At 49.2% G+C, this 19,861-nt stretch overlaps 1 protein-coding gene across 1 annotated transcript in view; it reads right to left on the reverse strand.

The window, feature by feature from the left end:
* SMAD3 (SMAD family member 3) overlaps positions 1-19,452 on the reverse strand; it is a 105,684-nt gene extending 86,232 nt beyond the window's left edge. Inside the window, exon 1 of the mRNA XM_004687647.2 lies at positions 19,038-19,452. Within this exon, the coding sequence (XP_004687704.1) occupies positions 19,038-19,243 (206 nt within the window). The 5' untranslated portion in view covers positions 19,244-19,452. The remainder of the gene's footprint in view (positions 1-19,037) is intronic.
* Between the last annotated feature and the right edge of the window lie 409 nt (positions 19,453-19,861).

The following is a 19,861-nucleotide window of genomic DNA, read 5'->3' on the forward strand; positions in this document are numbered from 1 at the left end:
GACCATCGCCGGGAGCGTGAAGTGAATAAAGAACAGGGCCAGCACCCAAGTCCACCAGGAGAGACCACTTAGCCTGGTAGGTGCCAAGCCACAGTCATGGAGAATCAGGTTCATGGTAGAGGCTGCAGGCAGCCATATACCCCGGAGCAGGGGCGTCCACACGGACAGGTGTGGGGCAGAGTGAGCCAGCCCAGGTCAGAACAACACTCGGGAATTCCTCCTGCCATCAAGGTGACAGCAGAGAACACATCAAGACATGTTATGTCCCCTCCCCCCTTCAAGCTCAAGATTTCTATTTTTATTCTCCTAGTGAAGGTCCAGTAATCATGTCTGAGTTGTCCCCCAGCCGGGCCAGAGTAGCCCTAAGAACTCTGATCTAAGTGTGGCCTCCAGAGGGCCAGGCTGGCTCCGCCTGTTTCAGGCTGGGCTGGCATCATAGCAAAGCAATTTCAAAGCACAGAGACCATAAACACAAAATTAAAAGGTAAAGTAAAAAGGGAGGAGATGTTTACTGGAACTTAAGTTCTGCTGCCCAGAAACTATAGGTCTTTTTTTAAACACACACACAGAGAAACACAGAAAATGCCTCTGGCCGCCCACCTTAAAAAATACGTACTTTGCTCTATATACAGCTTTCTTATCTGCCCCCAGATTAAACTCAGCTCGTGACCGTGAAGCCTGGAATAATTACCCACAGAGAAATAACAGCCTTGGCCACAGTCAGGGCCTGACAAAGCCAGTCCTGCATTTAGTGATGATCACACAACTTGCTCGCAGGACAAACCTGAGTTTTCTGATGCACAGATAATCATCCCCATCCATACCTGAAATGCAGCCACTGCTGAGACGGTGCCAGGTGGCTCCTGGCACCAAGAAGAATCCTATTATGTATTTCTGGGTCCAGAAAGAAAAGGCGTTCTAACTGAAACTATGCAAGAAATTCAGGTGAGCAGATGGTAATCTTCAAAGCAGGGGTCTGGCAGAGACCACCCACCCTCGCAAGAAAAGGAAAAAGCTAGAGGGGAATGTGTTCCTGAAAGCAGAGGACTGCGACAGGGGCAAGAACATAAGGTCACCCCGGTGGCAGTGAGGTGGACCCCAGGACTGATGCCCGCAACCAAGAGCAGGAGAGAGGGAGAAGAGCCGCACTCTCCCAGGGCGGGGCCGTGGCTCCCCCACTGTACAGCTCAGGTCCACGGGCCTCTGCGCCCCAGCCCCAGCCAGCCTCCCTCTGGGCCCAGGTACTCACCATGTGGTAGTAGCCCAGCAGGCCTTCACCACTCCCTCGCCATACCTGAGTGTTCAACCCCCAGTGAGACTAGCAGCCCTTTGAGGGCAGAAGCCATAGTTTCTAACTGAGCTTTCTAAGCTCAGTTCCTAACATAGTTTCTAAGCTGAGCTTTGCCCAGCTTCATAAATACTTGTTGACGGAGAGCCTCATTCCTCTCAAAAACAACCACCTCCCTCTGGCATGTGTGTCTACACCTGCACTGTTTTAAGAGCTCCCCAAACCCCTTCCACCTGTGAAACCCTTGGGGTAAATGAGGATTAACGAGTTCTGTTCTTCCCCAGCTCATTTTACGCCAGCAAAGTCTTTGTCTTCACCTGCCTCCACCTCTGTAGTAAGTCTCTGCCCGGTTGCCCCCTCCTTTACCAGCGAATCCCAGCAACTGCACCCCATCAGATTCCCCACCGTAGGGATGAAGCCCTACAGAGAACCATGAAAGGGACACGAACCAGCAATGATCAGATGTTCCAGCTGAAGAAGTGGGGGCAGGCTCTCCACCCAAGGCAGGGCCACTTTGATCCAAGCACAGAGACCGGTCCCTACAGCCCCGTGGGCATGGCCAAGGACCTGACACAAAGGTATCCAGCACTGGCTGGACAGAAGTTCCATGACAAAAGTGTGGGTGTGTGCAATGGCCTGTTTAATTCATTCCTGCCCCAAGCAGACCCTAGCTTGCTCCACCTCACCTTCCCACATAAACTCTTGAGTTTCCTGAGCAGAATTAACCAATTACAGATGGTTCCACTACTTCAGAGATGTTGAGAAATCACTGACCCGGAGATAGGCAAGAACTGGGCTCCAAACCTCAGGGCAACTATTGCCAGTGGCAGCTGCAATTACCAAGTCAACATGCTTCTAGAATCTGTAACTGGTTTATCTCTGTGTGCATGCACTTTATTATTTTTTAAGCCAGCCACTATTACTGGTCCCCCAAAACAGATGCCCACAAGACTGAACCACAGTATAATAAGATCTCAGGCTGTGGTTCTCAGTCCTGCCTGTACACCAGAATCACCTGGAGAACTTTAAAAACACCATTTCCCCACCCCCAACCCTGAAACTCTAGATTATTTGGTCTGAGGTTATGACCTGGGCATCCGATTTTTTATGAACAGCCACGGCTGAGAACCTTCTAAGGTGAGTCTGACAAGCAATTATGAATCATTAGAAAGTGAAGGGTTCCAGCTACCACCCCTTACCTTGTCCCTCAAACCCCCTCCCATCCTGTCTTCAACTGTGGGCCCCAACTTCTAGGCCCCAGAGTGATTTACAGTGATCCTGAAACTATCTGAATGAACCACACAGTCAGCCATTTCTCTGAATGCAGCTCGCAAGAATTAGATTTTCAAAGTGGAAGAAACTTTAAAATCCTGCTAGGCAAACACCTTTAGTTTTGTAGAGGAGGAAACCAGAGCAAAATGACTCACCCAAGGTGGCAAAGCTGGTTCCCAATGACCTTGGCCTGGAACCCCGATTTTCCACCTCTGCGTCTCTCTCCCGCACCCATACGGAAGGCCCATTGGTGGCGACTCCTGATAACAGCAGTGTCAGAAGTACAACCGCTGGAACCTGCTGTGTGATTTCCATATCCATCCCGCCGTGGCTTCCTGCACCTCAGCCAGGCTCCTCTCCTCCCTGGCCTTAGAAAAGCTGGGGGCAGAGATGGAGTTTTTCTTTAAAGAAGCCTGAGCACACACAGGTCAAATGGGAATCCTCAAGGAATATACTTGTTGCTGGCTGAAGTTCATGGAAAATGCCATTAGCATAGGGAGTCTACTCCCGCTTTGAAAGGGCACTCTGTTGTGCCTCGGGTTTGAGAGATGGAAAGCCAGCAGCGGATTCTGGTTTCTGTGGATAAGAGAGAGGCGATTGTTGGTTTCAGAATCTCTAACCAACCTGTGAACACGTTTCTCTTCCTTCCTGCATTTTAATGGCACCACGTTACTGCACACAGCTGCTGCTGAGAAGCACGAGAAACCTGTGCTTTGGGCTAATTGAGAATTCTTCTTGGCCTGCAGACTGATTTCCCCACACCAGGGAACAGGGGCCAGATTTGCATCAGGTGAGCCTCCTTTCCACATGAGCCTGGAAACTCCAGGAAGGCATGGAACTTCCAAATCAACGGTGTGTTTACAGCTCCTGGACCCAGCGTCCACAGCAGCACCCGCAGCAACCCAAGATGCCCAGTAAATAGCTGACGAGTTGAGTAATGGCTTTAACAGACTGACCTCTACCAGGACCAGGTAGGATGAGCCACCTCTAGAGGTAGCAACTCTGGCCCCAGGAAAACATGTGCCTCAAGGAAACAGTGAGAAAAGGCAGGAAGTCAAGGAAGACAGGAGTTGTGACTTACGCCAGCTGCAACAGGCCTGATACTCTCTGAGTTGTGTCCCCAAGTCAGCCAAGCGGTCTGCGCCAGAGAGGTCTCAGTCTCAGCAGAGAACAGGAAGCAGGGATGGCAGCCACTTGCTGTGTCTGTCCACTCACTTGCTGACTCAACCCTTTCCTGAGCCCCCAGGGGTCTGGCCATGAAGACGATGGAGACCCGTGTAGGGTGGGGGAGGAGGGTAGGTAGAAACAGCACAAGATCAGCCGCAGATAGAGCTGGGGTGCACAGACACGCCGAGGGGCTCCCTCCTCGAGAGCTGAGGATCTGGGAGGGATCTGAGGGGTGCCCACAGCCAAGCTCGGGGAGAGGAAAAGTGGTTTGCACTGCAATTTTGCTTCAGCCTAGTAGGGCAGAACAAGGTCTAGCATGTGGTTCAATTTTCTCATCACTGAAGTCTAGGCCGATGGGCAAAAAAATAAAAATAAAAAACACTGAGGCCAAAAGATGACATTTTAAAGGCCCTGGGATCAAAGTCCCTTTGTGAGTGCTGTTATTTCACCCTCCTCCTAACGGTAACCACTTCCCACATGAGCTCCAGCAGGCAACCGTGCAGCCCACAAAAGAGATAGAAATATGACCACACTTCCCTCTTATAAACAGGCGAAGGTAAACATCTGAGGCCACTGGTCCACAGCCGTGGTTAAACAAAGAGTCAGGGCACCCTCACCCCACGCGCTGACTCTCCTCTGTGAGTGGTAACCTGGGCCATTAACTAAAGACCTGAGACAACCAGGACCGCTTAGCTGGGTTTCACGCCCAGGCTCCTCTGGTCACTCCTGCTAGAAATGTATTTTCAAGGAATCGTAGCTGCCTGGGTTTCAAGCCTAGCTCAGACGTATCTCTCTGTGGGGGACCATTCAGCAGGGCCAGAGGACAAGTCTGAGTTTACCTGGAGAGTGTCAGGCCCCCAACCCCCACTTCTGATGAGTCTTTTTTTTCTCCCCTTCAATTAAAAAAAAAAAAAAATTGGGCTCTTTCTGTTGATGCAATGGGTTAAAGCACAGCACCATACAGCCCCTGCAGCACAAGTTCCATCCCTGGGCAGGGAGCTGACCCACATGGTGCAGCAGACCTCTCCTGTCTTGCCCACTGTTCCCCTCAGTGTATCTCAGTACATCTGCCTGTTCTGCTCCCCACTCTGTCTCTGGTGAATCCTCTCACCCCTGCACCTCTGGCCTGTACCCCAGTTCTGTACGCATAAATAAATCTTTAAAAAAAAATAAAGGTGAAACTATAACTCTTTTCACTCAAGTGAGAAAAATAGGTAAACTTAAAATATCTTCAGTTAGTTCTGAGATGTTCCAGAGTCTCAAGTTATCCCTGCTCCTTGATCCATAAGAAATAAAACAGTGTGGTTGGGACAGGCTCTGAAGGGCGGTGAAGAAGCCACAGGCCTGAAGTCGGGGATGAGCGAGATGACTGCCACAGGAAGACGCCAGGGTATTCTGTCTGCAGAAAAGTTCCATCAGAAAGCAACAACAACAAAAAAAATTACAGGAATCAGCCAACACTTTGTTTTTAACCACTAAACATTTATAGAATTCTTGTTTCTTCATCTATATGCTTTCAGAGAAAGTTTCCAGCAGTTTCAAAGCAAGTGAGACATACAAAGACACTAAACATGCAATTAAATTGCATATGGTTTTGAAGCTAGATACCGCAAGAACCTTCTGAAAATTTCCCCTGGGGGCAGAAGGCGTTTAGCCCAGTACCCTGCCCCCACTCCAGACTCAGAGCAAGTTTTTATCTTCATTTTGTCAACAGGAAAACAAGACTGGTGGCGGGGTAGAAACAGAAATCTGAAAAGACCTAGCTGGGCTCACAAAACCTGTCATCCTCCTGCACAGATTTCAGAGACCCGAAAGGATCTGGCTTCCATGTGTGCTCCTGCACCCCAATTTTATACCTCCGCCAAAACCACCCCATGACAAGAAATGCTCCAAAACACACATGTTCACTTAATCTCTCTTCACTTTAAACTCCATGAGGGCAGGAACATGTCTCTAATTGATCACTATAATCTCATGAGTTAGAAAGACATCAGACAAGTGTTCAGCAGACTACTCAGAAGAGAAAGGAAACAGAATCAACAATATTAATTAAAAAACGCAAAGTGCCTGGTACTGTACTGACTATAACGAGTCAGAGGAATGACCTGGGTCTCTACTTATTCCAATCGATTATCTCTGCCACCCAAAGTAAAGGGGCTTCTGGAAATTTTTTTTCCTGGACCAAAAGACCCCCCAAGGAGAAGCAGGCTTTATTACCCCTGGATGCAACTGGGTACAGGAAGTAACAACTGCAGCAGCTGTGGCTACCAAGAACCAGGAGGGCTCGAGCTTGAAGATCAGAGCCATCAGGCTGAAGATGACAGAGCACACAGAGGGAAGCCAGAGTCTGCAGTACCTGCCACCTCCCTGCCTCCAGGGAGGGGCCATGACCAGCACTGTTGAAGCTGACTGTTGGTTCCAATTACTTGCATCCTCATACATGATGGATCAGAGAGAGTAGAAACCAACTGGCCTACTGCAGTGTCTAGGCCTGAGAACGGAGGGCTTCCACAAAGAGGAGACAGAGGTGAGGAGAGCTGGAGCTCCAGAGACACCAAAGTGGATTCCAGCCCTACCCCTAAATGGTGGAGTCATTTCCATGAAGCCCAAAGCCAGGCTCCCACGATGACTAGCTGATGAACTGGAACATAAATAATTAAAACTCCCCGCCCATACTCACCCACACACGCTTCCTTGTGTCTGTGGGGTAAAAAAGAAAAAGGGGAAATGCATCTTGTTCTATTTATAAGACACAACATAGTCACAAAGGATGATGACCAGAGCCACGCCATAGCAGCTGAAGTTCTCCAACCACATGCTAAGTTTGCTTTGAATTTACATTTGGCTTTTCTCAGCCTGTAACTGGCCCTCTGTCACTCTAGCTGCTCTCCCTGGAGCTCAGCAAATAGGGCCCTGCCCTCAGCAAAGGTCGGGTTGCATAGCAGACTCAAGTCCCTATCCCAACTTCCAACAAATTATTGGCGCAAAAGGAGGACAAGGCGAGGATGATCCCAGAAACAAAGAGTGAGAACATTAAATGAGGGAAACAGGGCAGTCTTCCCATCTTCACCACAGAATTCCATTGGCTGAGGGGGGGTTTATTAGGGTCCTCATGACCCACAGCAACCCGTAGCATTCTGTGCTTGACCACAATCAAAGAGGAAGAAAAGGCACGCTGGCTGTTATTTTTAATTCCTTCCTCAACACCTTTCAAAATTCTTCAGCCAGAGGATTATCCTCTAAACTGTCACCAGCTCCCAGCCAGTAGTACCTCTGAGACCGCAGCTACAAAGGATCAGAGCCGCAGGAGAGCCAGCTAACAGTCCCTGCGCCTGGTCACTAAATGACATCCAAGGCGCTCTTGGGCCTCCAGGCTTTCAAAGGGACACTGCCTGATAAGGATGCTAGGTAATGCCCCCGAAACACCACACCCCACCTTCCATCTCTGGCCGCTTCCCCTTGAGAGCAGCCATCAGCAGAGCCTAAATTGTGCTGACTCTGGCTCCTGTCAAGTAAACACCAGCACTTACCTGACTGTGTTTGATTGTCACTACAGTCTCATCCAGCTTACAGGTGTTAGCAGTTTGTGCGAACTTGGGCACGTCACTTCGCTCAGGCTAGCAGTAAGTAGTTGAGGTAGCTCCTGGCACAGGAGCAGAGAGGCATGTGGGACCTATCCGGTGCTCCCACTTACCCTGTTCAATCAAGTACGGTGACTGTTTCCCTAGGTCTGCCTGGCCGCCCAGACATTTGCCCACTTTCTGACCATAATTAATAACAGCAATGTCCCCTTTCACTCTCTGAAGTGTCCTGGTTTGCTCAATAAACGATATAGAGTCATCCTAGATGCTAGACAAGATAGAGCTTCAGAGGCAAACCCAGTTCCATCTTTTATCATGAGGCCTAGACCACATTAGCAATGGCATGGAGTTTCCTATGAGGATGAGAATGGGTGGGATGGGGGGAGTGGGAGGGCATGTGGAACAGAGAAACCAAGGTCAAGAATCAAAGGCCTAAACTCAGGTTACTGTCCTGACGCTCATCCCTCAAAGCCTCGGCCTCCTCTGTAAAAATGGACATCCATCCCAGAGTACTGCAGATGTGGATGGCCCACCTGCTGTCTGGCACACCATTGGCACTCCACCACAGGTTCCGGGATCGCCCAAGGGAGAAGGCCCAGGTGACCTGCTAAAAGCGATCAGCCAAATACCCCCACAAGCCTAAGCTTCCAACACTAGCCCTGGTGCGCATGCCCGGACTCACACTCCTTCTGGAAGGTGTGCATGATTTATGCTTTTCTCCAAGACCTCTGAAAATCTGGGTATGAACCTGGAAACCCTAATACATCCCTGTCAAAAGGGTTTTTAGCAATGCCAGAAAGCTGTGCTTCATCAAGAAATAGTAGGTGAATAGTAGGTGATGCCGTGTAATAGTTTATAGTCTGTAAAACACTTTTAAATGCATAGCTCACAAATAACTTCAATAATCCTCTGAAGGGAAGGATTCTTTTTCCCATGTTTACTCCTGAGGAAATGGAGGCCCAAAGAAGCTAGTTGACCCAAACACGGTATCACCAAAACAGTCCATGGGGGTGCAGGGGCTAGAACTCAGGTCTCCTGAATGCAAGCTGGGGCTCCCACCAAGCACCCCATCTTCTTGTCTCACTTTCAGTGGGGTGGGTCTCTATCGATAGTTTCAAAATGGTCTGTAAACTAGAATCAGTGCATGGGCTGAAAACTTGATCATCTAAAACCTAGAAACTTGACAGTAACAACAAAAGCTGATGTGAAACAGATAAGGTAATGAATGGCATCTAATCTCTAAATGGGCAACAGGATTTGTTTGCTCTCAGGGATAAAACACATGAACAACATCAATTTAAGGAAACGCTTTCACTCTCTTATTAAGGGCCATAATCTGTTTTTCATACACGCTGTGATTCTGCAGTGGAGAATGTAGGTATTTCTGCTGATGGCAGTGTGGTCTGGCTCTTTGGCAGCCCGGCTTACATGCTCATCAATGAAGAAAGTGAAAACGCCGACCAGAGACATTCCACACAAAGGCTGTGGGCCAGGCCTGGGGAGACCCAGCGAGGCCGAGAGCTGCTCCCAAGGCCTTTGCGTGGGGCGACCAGGCCTCTGTAAATATGACATAACATTCCTATTAATTTCCCAAGGAGCCCATGTCAAGAGGCATGACTCACTGGCTAATTACCTGAACACTCGGGCTCCCAGAGCCCTCCTGGCTGTACAACTCGTCTTCACTCCTGACGGTGAACAAAACACTATTTTCACCCTGGTCCAGACATAGCCTAAAGCTGTCCACATGGTGGTGTAAGGGATTATGTCTCTGACCTGGATAACTCAGGCAGAAAACCTGCTGTTACTGGCCACGGAGAGGGAGGAAATGAAACGCCACGCCCCTAAATTTAAAACCTCCTGGGTGCTTAAAGAGCAAGGTCTAAATGCCAAGCCTGGCAGGCCAGAGTCCTTGGCAACATCCCCCGACTCCCCTCTCCAGCCACACCTCCTTCATGCTCTGGCCACCCTGAATGTCTGCCCAGGCGTCCGGCTGTCCACGCGCTGTCTCGCCAGGCTCCACGTAGCCGTCACCTCACTCCTACACTCCTACCCACGCTTCAAGGACTCAGGGGCACCACCTCCTCTGTGAAGCCCCATGGTTCCCTCAGAAAGAGAGGAGATCTTCCTCTGGGCTCACATTCCCCAGCGTCTCTCTCCCGTGAGCTTGCTGTCCCTGTGTCTGCTGTGTTCCTTTATGCCCCTGCACAGACAGGACTCCATCTCTGCAGCCCTGTGGCCCCTGAGCCACAAAGTCAGTACCCAAAATATATGTCCAACAAACAGATGGACCAGCTCCCTGCTCTACTTCTTGGATAAACAGCCGCAATATGTTATCACCTTTCCCCATCAGCATTTAATTCACTCTGATCTGTGTTCAAAGCAAGGGAAATTGTTCCCTGTGGATGTCCCCAAAGTCCTGTGCAGATACTGGTGCCTCCTGGGTTGGGCCTCAGCTGTAGGCAAACACTGAGAGGTTGGTGCTGAAAACAGGGCCCACCAGTCTCCACAACTAGTAAGTCCTGGAGTAAGAGAGCCAGAAAGGCTGACCTGCCACGTGTCCATTTACAACAGAGAAGTCAAGGCAACAAGCTGTTAAACAATTTGTGCCATTCACCTACCTTCACGAGCACCTTTATACAACCTGGAAGACCAGGCTTGAATTTACAAGTTCTCTGTGTTGGTCACAACACAAAAGTGGGCAGGCCAGGGAGAATAGGTTCTGAATCTCAACCCAACCCAACACCATCCCATAGTCAGAGAGACTTCATACTCCCCTGTACCTCTTGTCAGCCCTGGGACCCACGGGTGCACACCCCACGGCTGATGTCGTCTACCCTCAGGCGGTAGGCAGGGAAGAGACCCACGCAGGATGAGGTGCACACTTGAGCGTACTGGAGTCCCATCTGGAAGGGGGCGGTGAGGGCCCCCAGTCTGTGGGCCTACCCTTGTGTATATGTAAATGAACATAAGGTGAGAAAGGACATTGAGAAGGCCAGGGTCTGGCCTGCTCGTGCATACATCTCAGGGCTCCGGGATCCCACCACCATGTCCGGGTCATCCTGAAACCTCAAGCTTCCTGTGCTGACTCTTCTCTCTTGACAGCCAAGCCAACTGGGGAGATGGGACTTCAGGGAGAGCCGGAACTGCCTTCCAACTGCGCTCCAAAAACCCCAGCAACAATAAACACCACACACTTCTACACACTTCTGAGCAGCTACGGGTGACAAACTCATGAGTCACAGAGTTTCTTCTTCAGGACTTTACCCATCCCCCGCCCCAGAAGCACTGATTCATCGAAGTTTGTTTTCTATATTATTATTTTTAGTCAGCCAAACAGTTTTTAAAAAGATGATAGGGAAGCAGAGGGAGAGGTCAGAACCACCTAGAAATATGAATTTTTTTTTTTTTTTTTTCAAATCTCCTGCCAAGTTCTACATCCACAACAGGCATGGTTGGGTGCTCTTGGTCAATGTATGCTAAAAGTAGATTTTTTTTACTACATGAACCGAGGTTCTTCAAATGGTGAATTCTGAAAGCATAAGAGGGCCGTATAGTGGAAGCAATGGACACATCAAATGTCCCCACCCTTGAAAGAGAAATGTGTTCATTGAGTACTCACTATGTACCGGGAGCTTACTAGCCACGTGTTTGATCTATTGTACCTCATTTGGGTTGATTTACCTTAAGTTGGTGGTATGATTTCCATTTTACAGATGAGGAAACTGAAGCTCAAATCAATTAAGCAAGTGTACCCAAGGTTCCCCTCTAGCTAGGAAATGACTGATCCAGGCAGACTCCATGGTCCTTTCTCTCTTGGTCCTACTGAGCTCTTTCTGTATACCGGCATACTGGCTCCCCAGAGAATATTTTAGCCATCTATTTGGGTAGAGATAAAAGGCTTCACAAAAAATGTAAAGGGGGCATAGAACAAGTGAATTCATCCTGCCTTGCCAAGAACCCAGAGAAACAAAGATTCACCTTCAACCAGGACCTCATGAGGCTGAGAGAGAAAGCTTACAATAGGATGATCTGAAGCAAAAGGAAATGCCAATTTCCCTCATCAGCGCCTGCTTTCAGCCATTTGTATCGACTCAAAAGTCCTTTCTGGATCCATTACTCCACATTTGGGTCTAGCCCAGAGGTGATTTTTTAAGGAAAAAATGCCTTTTGGCATTTTTGAGTTGTGACAGGGTAAAAACAGACCTTTAAAAAAAAAACACACCCAAAGCGCATTACTATTTTCAAAAGTCCTGTCTAAAAGAAAAAAGAAAAGAAATGGTGACACTTCAGAGCTACAACTTAGCTTTGCAGTTTGTGATGCAACATTGAGCAGCAAAAGTGACCAGATTTATCACCCTGTAGATTTCAAAGGCAAAGCCTTCCACAGTGTTTCCTAAACAATACTCCACTCCTCAACTCCCACAAAGCATTCAGAAGAAAAGGTTGCCAGATGTAAGCAGGCAGAGTCATGTGATACAGAATAAGTACTATTTTGGGGGAAACTCACTTTTCCTTTCCTAGCTGGGGTTTAAACTCGTAACCACCAAGCACATGCTTACACAATCAAGTATAGCCTTTCTTTATATAGATGCTTGAAAATAAATAAAGGAAGCTTCTCGGGTAAACTCTGACATATGAGCAAACATTTTCCACAGGTATCCTGTATAATGCCTACCTCTTCAATTTAACCATTTTTAGGCATTTGTGGTCATTAGTTTAAGTAAACTTCCTGCTCTGAAAATAGCCAAAAATAGTAACAAAAGAAGAAAAATTGCTCAAGATGCGCAGTCTTCATGTCTTTAACCAAGCGTTCAGTTATTTTTATATTCCTTTGTAGTTCAATTTCATTGATTTAGATTCATGGGGGTAAAGTAAAGACAGGGAGAAGGGAGAAGATAAAACCAATGTTAAAGCCTGAACTATAGTTTCATTACTTCCACTTACACAAATTGACACCATCTTCAGGTATTAATAACTAAGAAAGATGTGTGATTTATTGATCAACTGGATACTTGCAGACTGGAGCTTCTAAAATGTTTGCATCAACATCACTAAAGCTAGAGAAAGGTCTTCCAGTTGAGCTTATCTATCCCACTTTGCAGCTCAGAAAGTCTGAGCCCCAGAGATGTGGTAGTTTGCCTGGGGTCACACAGTTAATCTGAAACAGAGCTAAGTCTAGAACCTACTCAGCTCCATTGACTCTGATCTCCAAAGTGACCCTCAAAACTTTGTTTATAATTGACTTTTACTTGACAATATTTACAGGGAGAGAAATCCTGCTAAACAAATGTTAGCCTAATCCAGAATTAGCCAAACTTCTTAATTAATAGGCTTCCACCGTGTTTTCATTTTAAACTGAGTCTCTGTCAAAACATTCTGCAGTAGTGTGCCACTGAGGCAGACTGCTTGTGCAGCAAAGATTCAGATACCCAACAGTGGAGAGTGTGACTTGATGTATAGATGTGTTATTTCTAAAACTGTTAAGTCAAAAAAAAAAGAATCCTGCTGCATACACACTCAGTTACCCTTGTCAGGAGTCAAGCTGTGGAACTTAAGGGATTTGATCCTCTGGCCCGCTGCGGTGTCTGGGTAGCCAGAGCACTGACGGAAAGCATGAAAGTGAATCGGGCCGGACAAGTTCTCTTGGGATCTTTGTTCTAAAACTTGGAAGAGCGTAAAATTAGAAATCACACTTCTGCAGGATGAGGTTAGTATGACAACTTCCAACTGTTACCAGGAACCCTTATGGTTGAAGATGGGAAGAACGGGAAATGGGGAGGTTCCATGGTCCAGGAACCTGTCCGTGGTCAACAGAGATTCCCAGCCCTTTGAGGAGCAGCTAGTCCCACCCAACACCCCACCAGTCACTGTGTCCACAAAAAGCTGGTAACCCTCCCCGCTTCCTCCAGGCTCATAGACTGCCTTCACCTTTGGGGACAGTTTTCATCCCAGCCAAAGAACACCATCAGAGTGGATTTGGGGGTGGGGTAGAGAATTTTTTTACTAGGTCAATACATCAAAAGAGACAAGTTAGGACTATTCATGAGCCTTTGGAATCCTGCATTCTACCTGAGAGCTTAATTGCACTTATAGGAATCTGGGAGAGAGAGAGATAAAGAAGGTGAGGGAATCAGGTAATGGGGGAAAAGTCTGACTTCAATTTTAAGCAAGCCCTGCTTGGTCCTATTTATTTCATGAAGGAGCTTATGCAGAATAATGATGGTATTGTACATCAAATGGCATTAAAATTTCCTAATAAATTAATAAGTGAAAATTAATGGTTGCCCAGTCCATTAAATCATGTTAATTTTATTTCCATTATAATAATTCTGCAATTACAAGTTTACATTATTAAACCAATATTTATTTTTTTAAAACTCATTTTTAATTGGATTCCTGATGCAAGAAGCCTGAGCCAAATTCTTTCAGTTTCATCAACTTGCATTTCTCATCAGAACTAAAATAACTACTGTATTCATTGACTTTTTTTCTATTATTAGACTTGCCATTTAAAATGTCATGCTCTTGCAAAGACTTAAGTATATTTCATTAACAGCTCTTATGTCCATTCAGAAACTTGGGTTTATGGGATTTATTATTAGCCTTGATAAGCATTAACCGGAGAAATTAAAAGTCAGGTCACTCTACCACTCTGAAATTCTAAGCACCACAGTCACCTTCAAGTTATTGTGCACTTTTTATCAACTCTGTTATATTCTGAGCTAATATATCTGAAGTGCTTGTTCCCACCAAGGAAACCTGAATTTCAGGTTTGCAATACTAAGTCACTTTTTACTTCAAAGAGAACCTTTTACTATGGAGTAAAATAAGGCACACAGGTCACCAGCCCTTGAGAGCAAGCTATAAAGTAACTCATTGCAGCAGTTTAATAGAAGGTAAAAGATAAAGCAGTCCTCACTTTTGTACCAACGATCACCACCTACCCAACCCAACCCAACAGTCCCCATGCAAGGGGACCATGGGGTGGGGGGAAGGCAGGGGAGAAGGCAGGAGAGCAAGGTGAGCTACTGTGGGGGGCTCTGGGTGTTCAGGTGATGGGAGAGGTACAGGGGCTGGGGGACCCTACATTGTCAAAACACGGACAATCATGTTAAACAATGGCACTTCATCTAAAAAGAAATGTTCACGTGATCTTATGTCAGGTCCAGAAACTTCCTTCAAATGATGACTGCTGTCCCACCATGGATTTCCAGCTCACAATGGCCCCTCTCCTCCATGACCTACCTCCTCCCACAGAATAAATGGTCTGTTCACCACCCACAACCATCCCCTTCCACCACCCCTCCCCCCCACTGCCCCGCACCACACTTACAAGTCCTGGTTTCATGTCTGTCCCTTTGTGCAAATCTTTTGCTCCAGACAGGGAGCTCCTCGAGGACTAGCAACTGGCTTGCTCATCATGCAGACATGTAAGTGACTTCATAAATCACTAATACATGAACGATACAGACAAGGGCTGCAGAGCACTTAATAACTGTCAAACTCTGGTTTCAAAACCCCTCCCCAGGCCTTATATTGTCCTGATTTCACAGGTGCAGACATGAAAACTCAGAGACGCACATCCAGGAGGAAAGTGGTGAGATCTACAATCCAAATGCTGTGCTTTTTCTGAAGAAAACCAGACAGCTGTCATTTTTCTGTTTTCTAACACTTCTACAATATTTAAATGACAAGCCTAGCCCTCCTACCCTCCCCCAAAGTCACCCCATATTATATCTCAAGTCTTCTTACAGATGGGAATAAGAAACCAACATCAGTTAAAACCCTCAAATATTGCCCAGTTAATGTTACTCATATTCAACTGTAAGCTCCTTACAGGCAGGAACCATCTCAAATTGACCTCTGCATTCTGCCCCACTGCCTGGAACACTGACTCACACAGGGGAGGGTTCCAATAAACATCATGAGTCAGACAAATCAAACCCTGTAACACTGATTAGGGACTGGGAACAGGGGTTCTCTGCAGGGCGCATTGATCCCAACACTCAACTCCTGGGTATGAGCATTGAGTTCCAAGGTTTCAAACATCAAGGGGACACCAAGTGGCTCCCAGGTTTGCCACAGCACTGATTAAGCCACCAAGTCAGCTACCTGCTGTCCACTGGGGGCCCCTCTTCTTCTGTGGTGCTCCCTTTATCAAGGTCAATGAGAGAGAGGAGAGGGTGTGTTCCTTCCTGGCAACTAGAAATAAGCTTGCTTCCAAGGGGCCCCAAAGAAAGGTGTGCTGAGAAGCTGCTGGGAGAAGAGGGAGGACAGGCATGCAGAGCTGGTATAAAAGAGGCCATTCCTGCAGACAGGTAACATCTCTGTCCCCAGAAGTCTGCAAAAGGACTGTTCGAGATGAGGATCTTTTTCCTTTCTCCCTTGGGTGAGAGTGGGCTGGCAAAGTCCAGGCAGATAACAGGAGGCCACAGGGTAAGAACAGATGCAGAGGGGGAGGAGATGGTGTGGGTGAGACCCAGAGTCTGGTTCAGCTCCATTTTCCTCTGGATTTGGCTCTGTGACACAAGCCAGCCCAGAGCCCCTTCTAAACAAACCAGGCCCCAAGCGGGGTCCAGTTCCCAAGAACCTGGACCAAGACACAGGTCCCATCTGTGTTAGCCCAAGTGCTCAGTAGCCAGCAGAACAGTCATTTTGAGATGTGCCTGCATCTTGTTAGTGACACAAACATACCTCTCTAACTCTTGGTGGCCAGCGCCATGATTCTGTTCTTATAAACTGGCCAGCAAGACACCTACAGCTCTACTCAGGTCTCAAGTAGGTGAAGAGTGAGCTGCTGTTATACAACCTGTCTAAACTGCCCGTAGTGCCAGACCTCAGAGTACCCTGATAGCCTGCCTGCCAGTGTATCTAAATCAGGCTCTTACCACTTCCTTGGCACCAGTCTCTCTTACATTCTTGATATCAGTGAGCCGGTATCACTCCTGATCACTGAGCCGGGTCGAAGCTAGTGTAACTGAGAAGCAGGCATGCGGTCTGGAAGGCCTCGCATACAGCTATTATTGCCAAGAGTTGCTGGTACTGCTCATGATAACGTATCAGCCAAGACAGGCTTGTCAAAACCTCCTTAGACTGAGGACTCCTCCAATCCCAGGGTCTAGATCTCACTGAGAACTTTTAAGCGCCCAGGGCCCCACTCTGCACACACAGTGTGAAACTAGGTTCAACATTTTCCTAGTTATAAAGGGCAGAGCGGAGAGAGCAAACAATTTGAGAGGCACCCCCACAACCTAGGGGGCTTGACGGTAGAGTTGCTATCCCTAGCATGAGGCCACATCCCCAATACCTGGCCTTTAGTTTTCTGTCCAGCAGCAGCTGTTACCATGGGAGACAAGGTGACCCAGAGGTGTGGGCACAAAATCTAGGCATGGAAATCCGTTTTGTTGTCTGGATCCACACAAGCAAGTGGGTCTCCAAAAAGATGAAAAAATAACCTGCTTGTCATCAGGCCCTCGCCAGGCAGGTAGATGTTCCAATCCTGACAGAGTCAAGAGAAGGCCAGGGACAAGAGAACTTGACATCTCAGAAGCATCCAGAAAGTCCATGTGCCTCAGAATGCAGAAGACTTGAAAAGAGGGAAAGGCAGCCTGTAGCTACTCTCTCCAGTGGACAAGCTGCTACCAAGGCCAGGAGAAGCAAGGCCTGTCCTTCAAGATGTCACCAGCCCAAAGACTGGACATTAGCAACAGCCAGCACAGCTCCGTACTGCCCACCTCTCTCCACCCAACTTACCCTCAACTGACAGTGCCTTTTCACCAGCAAAGAACTTTCAAAGCGAAGAGCAGATGGGACAGAAGGAGCTTATCTGGTCAGAATATTCCATGTCTACACTGTCAAGCCTCTCTCCCTCTCCTCCAGAGTTCTCTCACCTTGAAAAATGAGGTCAGCCTTAAGCCTAACTGCCTTATCTATTTTATAGGAATTTCTTTCTTGATCTCATAACAGCATGTGAAAGTGGTTTGAAAACTAAAACAATTTATACAGCTGTCTGTTTTTGTAGCTAGTATCTCCCCCACCCCCTTTCAAGACATAAAGGCCTGATGAACCAGGAAGGTCAGAGGCAAATTTTATAAACCCCTCCCCTGGCAGGAGAAGTACACCACTCATTCACCCCTTTCACCGCCACCCCCCAAAGGAATAAAAAAGAATTAAGAACTTCAGCTGGGACCAAAACCCAGAGCTAAGTGACTGTCACATCACACCACCTCCTCTGAAGTCAATTCTGGCTCCCGATCACACGCCTAGAGCACACTTCCCAGACAGCACAAGGCCTTCCCTTCCCTTTATTAACTGGGTCCACCCATTTAAAAAAAAAATTATTATTTTTCAAGTCAGTGCTCCCACCATATGTGGCATTTATTTCCAGAGGAGGCCTGCCCTGATTCCTGTGGACAGATGTTGCTTTGTGCCTGCTTGACATGGCTGGCAGCCCTTGTACAGCTGCCCTGAGCAGGTGGCCAAGGATGAATTCCACTGCGTCCAGGCCTGGGGGACCCTCCCTGGTAGGGGAACCCTCTACTCATTGCTCTACAGCCTAGGGCCCAAGGCTATGCCCCCAACACATATACACACAAACACGCATGGACATGCACACACACTCTCTCCTCATGCAGAGTCAGATTTTAAATGGGGCTGTAAGGGAGGCCAGGAAGGGAGGTCAAGGTGTGCCCCGATACCCCAATTCCCAACCAGACTCCATTAAATTAGAGAAAGGCCATGGGGAGTGGAGAGAAGTCGCTGACCCCTTCTATCAGCCATCTGTGAGCTCCCGCCTGACCTAGCTCAGCAATGTGGAGCATAAAGGAGGTCCAGACAGATGGCAAAGCGCTTTGGAAGGGGGGCTCTGCAGGAATGCAAGGGCGGGGGAGGCCCACACTGGGGTACGTTTGTGATCTGATGGGTCCTAAACCCTCACTATTCTGCATCAACCTGAAACCGGACTGAAAAGATGGGGGGTGGAGTGGGGGAACGAACCCAGAAGACCCCCGCTCTCTGCCACTTGTCTCATTTGAAAGTCAGAGCATTGCACTGCAACTACAGTGCCTGTGTGCGGAGGGGGCGGGAAGCTGGCACAACCGAGTCTAAAAATACTCGATAAAAATGCTAATCCCCAAGGCAAAGAGAGAACGAAGAAGAAGGAATCTGTCAATCACGAGGCTCCCGCTCCTCACCCACAGCCCCAGCTGTACGGACTGCATTCCAGTCGAGGAGGAAAGAAGTGGGGGGACAGGACTGAAGGAAAGAAAGGGAAAGATACCACCACCTCCAGGAGAGCGCGGGCCGCGGGGGCGGGAGGCGGCGGCGGAGGAGGGGCTCCAGCCCGCGGAGCGAACAAAGCGGGCCTCAACTTCTAGCCCGCAGCTCCCTGGGGTGGAGGCGGTCAATTCCAGCAGCACCCCCCTTTCTGGGGCAAGAAAAGCAAGTGTGAGGTCTGGAGGCAAGAGAGGCGCGTGGAAGCCCCAGCCTCTGAATCTTTGCAAATCCAGAGGTTTTCTTTGGGGTCCCGCTACCCCCTTCCAGCCCGTGCTCCCACTTCTCTCTCTCTCTCTCTCTCTCTCTCTCTCTCACACACACACACACACACACACACACACACACACACACACTCCCACTCGCAAGGCCTCGGCTCCTATAGCAGCCCACCTGACCAGCCCCACCGTGTCTGGGGCCTGGGCAGAAGCCCCCCTCCCCGGTTCCTCGGCCCCCACCTGGGGATGGTGATGCACTTGGTGTTGACGTTCTGCGTGGTGATGGCCTTCTCCAGCTCGTCCAGCTGCCCCGTCTTCTTGAGCTTCTTGACCAAACTCTTGACCGCCTTCTCACACCACTTCTCCTCCTGCCCGTTCTGCTCGCCCTTCTTCCAGCCCAGCAGGCGCTTCACGATGGGGGGAGTGAAGGGCAGGATGGACGACATGGCTGGGGAAGGCGCGCGGGCGGCGAGGGGCGCCCCCGGCGGGGCTGGGCTCGGAGGAACGCCGGGGGCGCAGAAGGGAGCTCGGCCGGGGTCGGCCGGGCCGCCCAAACTTCGCCTCAACTGTCGGCGAACTTGCGGGTGCTCCGGGTCGGGCCGCGGCGCTGCGGCCGGCGGGACTCGGCGCGCGGCCCTGCGCCCCGAGCGGCTCCCACGGCGGGGAGAAGGACAGCGGGGGAGGCAGGCGGGCGGACCGACCGACGGACCACAGCGGCGACGGGTCGGGAAGGCCCCGATCGCGGGGCGGAGGCGGTAGCCGCGAGACTCGGAGTGGCAGAAGAAAGTTTGGGTTTCCGCACCGGGTAGCTGTTCTGTTTGGGTGCCGCCTCCAGGAAGGAAAGTCCAACCCCCAGCCAAACTTTGCTCGCCTCGCACGCTTTGAAGCGCAGATCCCTCCGCCTCGGCGGCCTCGCCTCCCCGCTTCCCTCCTCCTTCCCGGCTCGCTCGCCCGCTCCCTCGGCCGGCCCGGGGCGTGCGCCGCGCTCCCGCCCGCTCCTAGTCTGCGTTTCATGCAAATCCGCGTGCAGCCTCCTTTCCAAGCGCTGTCACCGCCCCCTGGCC

Source organism: Condylura cristata, unplaced genomic scaffold, assembly GCF_000260355.1.
Source record: "Condylura cristata isolate star-nosed mole 26May11 unplaced genomic scaffold, ConCri1.0 scaffold00023, whole genome shotgun sequence".
NCBI lineage: Eukaryota > Metazoa > Chordata > Mammalia > Eulipotyphla > Talpidae > Condylura > Condylura cristata.